The sequence below is a fragment of the Brassica napus genome, chromosome C6, assembly GCF_020379485.1.
Source record: "Brassica napus cultivar Da-Ae chromosome C6, Da-Ae, whole genome shotgun sequence".
In the NCBI taxonomy this organism is placed as follows: Eukaryota; Viridiplantae; Streptophyta; class Magnoliopsida; order Brassicales; family Brassicaceae; genus Brassica; species Brassica napus.
In genome coordinates this window covers 45,888,873-45,896,073 of record NC_063449.1, presented here as the reverse complement: position 1 = coordinate 45,896,073, position 7,201 = coordinate 45,888,873, and the positions used below count along the sequence as shown (strand labels likewise).

The 7,201-nt window shown below is 40.0% G+C and overlaps 1 protein-coding gene across 2 annotated transcripts; it reads right to left on the bottom strand.

The window, feature by feature from the left end:
- Nucleotides 1-2,202: 2,202 nt before the first annotated feature.
- Nucleotides 2,203-7,034, bottom strand: LOC106405836 (V-type proton ATPase subunit B1). Of its 2 annotated transcripts, none has more exons than XM_013846384.3 (13): nt 6,867-7,034; nt 6,666-6,773; nt 6,326-6,381; nt 6,135-6,233; nt 5,995-6,054; nt 5,272-5,383; nt 4,977-5,185; nt 4,762-4,890; nt 4,531-4,668; nt 4,297-4,447; nt 4,140-4,222; nt 2,834-2,881; nt 2,203-2,753 (listed from the first exon to the last, which is right to left on the bottom strand). In XM_013846384.3, the coding sequence occupies exons 2-13, from the start codon at nt 6,715-6,717 to the stop codon at nt 2,424-2,426; spliced, it is 1,467 nt and encodes a 488-aa protein (XP_013701838.1). In that variant the 5' UTR covers nt 6,718-6,773; nt 6,867-7,034; the 3' UTR covers nt 2,203-2,423. The 2 variants fall into 2 exon arrangements, with proteins under 2 accessions (XP_013701838.1, XP_048617436.1); XM_048761479.1 differs by having other exon boundaries at nt 6,666-6,768; nt 6,867-6,954.
- Nucleotides 7,035-7,201: the final 167 nt, after the last annotated feature.

Here is a 7,201-nt window from a genome sequence, read left to right as displayed (position 1 = left end):
TACTCCTGCGGTATGGATGATCAGGTGGTAGAAATCGTCTGTGACAGTCAAACCAACACGTTTTCCTTCCGTTCTTTAGTTGGAAAGCATCTGTGTTTGACAATATGGACATGATAGCCTCCCATGTGTTGTCCATCCAGATAACACACCATATGCTGGAAAGTCACTTATTGTCCACATAAGTACTGCCCGCATCTGAAAGTTTTCTTTGCACGAAACATCGTATGTCTCAAAACCATGCGCCCATAGTTGTTGCAACTCATATATCAGTGGTTGAAGAAACACATCTAGTGATCTTTTAGGATGATCTGGCCCGGGGACGAGAATTGAGAGAAACAAAAACTCTCGTCGCATGCACAAGCTCGGCCGTAAGTTGTACGGTGTCACAATAACTGGCCATAGAGAATATTGTCTTCCATGCTTTCCAAATGGGCTGAAACCATCAGTAGATAATCCAAGATAAACATTTCTTCTCTCTTCCGCAAATTCTGGATATGTTGACTGGAAATGTTTCCAAGCCTTCGCATCTGAAGGATGTCTAATCTCACCATTTGTGGAATGCTCTGCATGCCATCTCATTGCTTTTGCTGTGCGCTCACACTGATACAACCTCTTCAATCTTTCCGTCAAAGGCAAATACCACATTCTTTTGAATGGGATCGGAACTCTTCCCCTCGTCTCCTGATAACGAGGTTTCCCACAAAATTTGCATACATTCCGTGTCTCATCCGCTCTCCAGTAGATCATGCAGTTGTCAATACATACATCTATCACTTCATACGGTAGTTGAAGACCGGCAACAAGTTTCTGAACCTCGTAGTATGAACCCGGTGCAAGGTTATCCTCAGGTAGAATACCTTTGACAAAATCAGTAATCGCATCCATACATTCTTCAGCCAAATTATAGTCTGTCTTAATACCCATTAATCTAGTTGCAGATGATAAGACTGAATGACCATCTCTACAATTTTGATACAAAGGTTGTTTTCCTGCATCCAACATGTCAAAAAATCTCCTAGATTCGGGATTTGGTTCTTCCCCTCTATAATGATCATGTACCATCTGCTCAGTACCTACACCATAATCTATATCCGTTCTAGATTCTTCTAACCTAATATCAGGCTGAAGTTCACTAACAGGCTGAGGTTCGCTAGTACTACCATATTCATAACCAGTTTCACCATGAAGGTACCAAACTTTATAATTACGTGAAAACCCTTTCATATACAAATGAGTCCAAACATCAAATTCTTTTATAACCTTATTATTATTGCACGAAGAGCAGAGACATCTTAACATACCACTTTTTGCATCCGGTTGCTGTTGAACAAGCCTCATGAATTCTCCAATCCCTTGAACGTATTCTTCCGTAAGCAAATTGGTGTTCGGATCCAAATGAGGTTTATCCATCCACGAACGATAATAAACTTCTGAAGACTTGATTTTCACGGAATTGTTATGACTAAAGAGAATGAAGAGAGAATGAAGTGTGAATGAGTTGAATGAGGAGGGGTTGTATTTATAGAAAATTGCTTACGGCCCTCCGACGACTTTCCGACGAAATTCCGACGGATGTAAAGCAGTCCGTCGGAATTCCGTCGGTATTGTCCAATCTCAAACGGCTATACAACGGTCATATATATTTGTCGGCAACGGTCACATGGTTCGTCGGAAATTCGTCGGAAAATTCCGACGGAATTCCGACGACTTTACTGTTAATCGGAATGTCGTCGACGACTACAACGGTTACATTTTTTATCGGAATGTCGTCAAAAAGTCGTCGGAAAATTTCGACGACCTTTGTTTCGTCGGAATTCCGTCGGAAATGGCCGACGGAATTCCGACGACTTCAATTTTTTGGATTTCGTCGGAAATTGGTCGGTAATCTGTCACAAACGTCCGACGACATTGATGTCCGTCGGAACCTCCGTCGGAATTCGGCGTGTTTTTTTGTAGTGTTTTGTTGATCTTTAAGCATGGATTGTCCTGAAGTAGCTGCTAGGGGGCGCGAGACGCTCGTTGGTGCGTCTTGGCGATCAAGTCACTGCTTCAGGTGTATCATGGTGGCTAAACTCGTTGTCGTAGTTCACGGTTGCGGCTGTTTGTCCTTTGATTTGAGTTTGATCGTTAGTATGCATCTACGTTTTATATTCCACAAAATGGTTGTATACTATGTTTTCTAATAATTAATTTATTCAATTGTGCAAAAAACTTGCGCCGAAAATACATAAAAGCAAAAGTATACGACATCGTTATATAGTTTATTATTTTCAAGTTGAATAAATTACAGATCGAAAAAAGAAAAGATATAACACAAAACATCACACAACAAAACACCATCTATATCTCAAGAGTTTCAACTATGGATACGATAATTTCCTTAACTTGCCTGACAAGGAAACAAACACAAGCGGAGTTCAGCCTTAGGTCGTTGTTGTTGAGTCGCGGCTGTAGAATTGGTCAAGTGTCTTTGCAGGGATACGGTGAAGTAGCTCGCGCGGGAAGATACGTAGCAATGTCCAAGCCAAGTCCAGCGACTGGAAGATGTTTCGAGTGTCATAAGCTCCTTGCATCACAAACTTCCTCTCGAACTTATCCAAAAACTCTAGGTAAAGCAGATCCTCTGAAGAAAGTGCTTCCTCTCCAACAACAGCTTTCATGGCTTGCACATCTTTCCCGATAGCATAGTTTGCGTATAGCTGGTTCGACACATCCGAATGGTCTTTCCGAGTCATGCCCTCACCAATAGCACTCTTTAACACAACAATAAGTTAATAAGACCCAGAAAGACAAAATGTGATGAGAATGCATCAAAATGAAATTGATTTCTAACCTTCATTAGCCGAGAAAGAGATGGAAGCACATTGATGGGTGGATATATCTAAGAAACAGAGACACATTTGATTAAGAGCCCGGTACACAGTAAGATCGTGGCTTAAAGGTAGGGATGTTAACTACAGGCTTAGGGCTCAACCCTCTTTTGTTTATTATAAACCCAACCCTATATTAACCCAGCCCTATTTTAACCCTATTATAATCAAAGGGTTAGGGCTGGTACCAGGGTTAACTCATTTAATTGAAAAAAATATTTTATTTATTTTTGTTCTTAAATTTTAAAGATAAAACTAGAAAAATTAAGATATGATATGATTCTTTCCGCCAATTTGTTGAGCATCAAATCAAAAGTTTTCCTCCCAAAATCGCAAAATCGAGTTTTTGCTCCACAACTAAGAATAAAGTTTTTTCCGTCAAAAAACAAAAATTGTGTTTTTTCCGCCAAAACCTAATTTGAGTTTTTCCACCAAAACCACAAAATCAGGTTTTCCCGCTAAAACCGCAAAATCGAGTTTTCCCGCAAAAACCGTAAAATCGAGTTTTCCTGTCAAAACCGGCAAATCGAGTTTTCCCGCCAAAACTGTAAAATCGCGTTTTCCCGCCAAAACAGCAAAATCAACTTTTCCGCCGAAACCGCAAAATCTAGTTTTTCCCCTCAAAACCGCAAAATCGAGTTTTCCCGCCAAAACCGCAAAATCGAGTTTTCCGGCCAAAACCGCAAAAAACGAGTTTTCCCGCCGAAACCGGCTAATCGAGTTTTCCCGCCAAAACTACAAAATCGCATTTTCCCGCCGAAACATCAAAAACGAGTTTTCCGCCGAAACCGGCAAATCGGGTTTTCCCGCCCAAACCGCAAAATCGAGTTTTCCCGCCGAAACCGCAAAATCGAGTTTTTCCGCCAAAACCGCAAAATCGATTTTGATTTTTTGGCGGGAAAACTCGATTTTAAAGTTTTGACGAAAAACTCGATTTTGCGTTTTTGGAGAGAAAACTCGATTTTGTTGTTTTTGTTGAAAACTCGATTTTGCGGTTTCGACGGAAAATTTCGTTGTTTAGTTTTAGGCGAGAAAACTCGACTCTAAGTTTCTTTTGGTGAAAAACATTATTAAATATTGTATAATAGTTGTGTGAATCAAAATAAAAAGGTTAGAATTTAAACCCTGGTCCTATTAGGACCAACCCTGTTTAAACCCTATTTAAAAAATGAGGGTTAGGGTTACAAATGGGTTTGCAGGGTTAGGGCTAACCCTGTTAGGTTGAGCCCATATTAACATCCCTACTTAAAGGTAATTTTTTTTTTTTACCTGTCTGTTGTGAAGTTGCCTATCGATGTATATCTGACCTTCGGTGATGTAACCAGTAAGATCCGGAGTTGGATGTGTGATGTCTGATTAAAGACAACAATGAGTAACTATTAAGGTTCTTAACGTATAGAATGCCTTAGGGGTATGATTCTCTTACCGTCGTTGGGCATAGTAAGGATAGGGATTTGGGTGATGGAACCTTTTCTTCCTTCAATACGCCCAGCACGTTCATAGATAGTTGCAAGATCAGTGTACATATAACCTGGATATCCACGTCTTCCAGGGACTTCTTCTCTTGCAGCGGAAACCTACAGTTTTCTCGATCGTATTACACACATGTATGGAATAAAGGGGCTAACTAACTACTCCGGTATAGAAGATTTCGTTTTACCTCACGAAGAGCATCAGCATAAGAACTCATATCAGTCAATATAACAAGGACGTGTTTCCCACATTCATAAGCCAGGTATTCTGCTGTTGTGAGTGCAATTCTAGGAGTGATGATTCTCTCTATGGTCGGATCATTGGCCTATTAGAATAATGGAAGGTGTCAAATGCATTTTAATGTAAGCAGAAAGGTATGGCAATGAACTTTAGAGGCAGCCACAAGTAGTAATTTTACCAGATTCAAGAAAAGGGTAACTCTCTCCATTGATCCATTTTCTTCAAAATCTCGTTTGAAGAACTGAGCCGTCTCCATGTTCACACCCATAGCTGCAAACACAATCGCAAAATTGTCCTCTCCATGATCCTGAAACAAACACAAGAAGGGAACCAATCAAAAGGATTTTATTAGACATACAAACACACTTTGTAGTACTGGTTACAAAGAATCACCTCGAGTAGATCAGCAGTCTTCTCCAAACGCTTGACAAGACCAGCTTGACGACAAATCTGAGCAGCGATTTCATTATGAGGGAGACCAGCAGCAGAGAAAAGAGGAATCTTCTGTCCACGAGCAATGGAGTTCATGACATCAATGGTCGAGATCCCCGTCTGTATCATCTCCTCGGGATAGGTCCTTTCACTGGGGTTGATTGAACTCCCTATCAACACAATCCACTGACACATTTAATAAAAAAAGGCAAAAAAAAACGCACACAATGGATCAGTCATCTTATTTGAAACTGACCTGAAATATCAAGGTACGCCTCTGGCAAAATAGGAGGGCCATTATCAATCGGCTTTCCAGAACCATTAAAAATACGCCCAAGCATGTCCAAGGACACAGGTGTTTTCAAAACCTGAATAAACAACAAAAGAGAGAGGCTTAAACTAGTCCTGGGCATATTATCCGAAACCCCCGAAAACTGAACCGGAACCGAACCGGAAAAACCGAGACAGAAACCAGACCGAAAGTTACAAAAACCGAACGGTTCCTATATTTCTAAATTTAAAAAGCCAAAACCAAACTGGGACAGAACCCAGAAACGAACAGGTACCCGAATATTTTGAACATATTAAAAATATTAATTATTTTAAATTTTAATATATATAAAATATAATTTATAAAAAAAATATAAAAAAAATCTGAACTACCCAAATAACCCGAATATTTTCCGGGTTTAACTCGGGTTTTCGAGATTTTTTGGTTTTTTTGGGTTTTAAACCAGAACCAAACCCGAATTATTTGTAATACGGTTCCACTTCGGGTTTTATAAAAAAATTAGAAACCTGAACCCGAAAATATCCGAACCGAACCGATCCGAAAAATGTCCGGTTCCTAAACGGTTCCTAAACATCCCAATCCGAATAATCCGAAAACCGAACCAACCCGAACCGAAAACCCGAATGCCCAGGACTAGCTTAAACAATAATCAGCCAATTAAACTTGTGAATGGTAATGACTAATGACCTCTCCTGTGAATTGTACGGTTGTAAACTTGTTGTCGATTCCAGACGTTCCTTCAAAAACCTGAAACACAATTGCACAAACTAAGTCCCTGAGGAAGTGACTCTATGGCATTGTATTGATTCAGTGTTTGATCCCAAAACCTGCACAACAGCTTTCTCCCCGTCGACTTCCAGAACTTGACCACGTCTCGTTGATCCATCACCTAAGCGGATATTAACAATCTCCTGGTACTTTGGACCCTAGATTTTAAATCACACCAAGTACACAAAGAAGTCTTAATCAGTTAGTTTTCAAGTGGAGATTAGCATCGCTTGATGATGTACATACATACCTTCACTTTGTCAAGAATGACCAATGGTCCAGCAACGCCAGAAACAGTTCTATACTCTGCAATTCAAAAACGCAGATCACAACAAATCAAATCAACAAGCTAGCGAGGGAAACGTTCACGGAGATTTCTAACTCAAGGCCTAGAGATACGATTCGAAATGTGAAGCTCAGTATAATCAGGGCCGGCTCAACACTATTAGGGACCCTAAGGCAAAAAAAAATTGGGCTCTTATTTATTATTATACGGGTGACACGGGCTTCGTCCGGGGCGGTCGCACCGCTTGTCCCCTTCTTGTAAGCCGGCCCTGAGTATAGTGTGTGATCTGTGATTAGTGGCTTACCCATGCCGATCTCTAGAGTTCCTTCTTCCATGTCGATATCATTCGCTCCCATTTTCACAGATCAAAGTCAAATCCAAATCAAGCCAAAACCTATCGACGATTCCTACACTGAAAGCAAAGCAACGACGTGGTTCGCAATATACAACAATCAATGGAAACTTCGATCCAATCGTATAATTGAATCGAGAAGAAGATGCGTACCTGTAAACGGTTCGACTCGAACGCAGAGAGAGAGAGAGAGTTTCTTCTTCTCTGTGACTGTGGACGTGTACTGGACCATATCTCAATTAATTTTATTTTATTTTATTTTCTTTTAACTGCTTTTCACAGGCTCGCACTTAGTGATATTTATTTGTCCATGACCAAATAAATCACACCGGATATTATTGTGGCCTTGGCAAAAAATACATGCAAAGATTTAATCTGAATCCGAACCAAATCCATATCTACTTATAATTTTTTTTAATAAATTTGATGAATGGTATCTTGAATTTTGGGTTCAAACTTGATTTAAATCTGAACACATATAAAAAAAA

Bases quoted from the DNA above. Each gene is read 5' to 3' on its own strand.
- LOC106405836 (XM_013846384.3), bottom strand. From the start codon at position 6,717: ATGGGAGCGAATGATATCGACATGGAAGAAGGAACTCTAGAGATCGGC. The intron at 6,234-6,325 runs GTATGTATGTAC...TTTAAAATCTAG, and splicing joins TCATTCTTGACAAAGTGAAG to GGTCCAAAGTACCAGGAGAT. The intron at 5,186-5,271 runs GTCAGTTTCAAA...TTGTGTTGATAG, and splicing joins GGCGTACCTTGATATTTCAG to GGAGTTCAATCAACCCCAGT.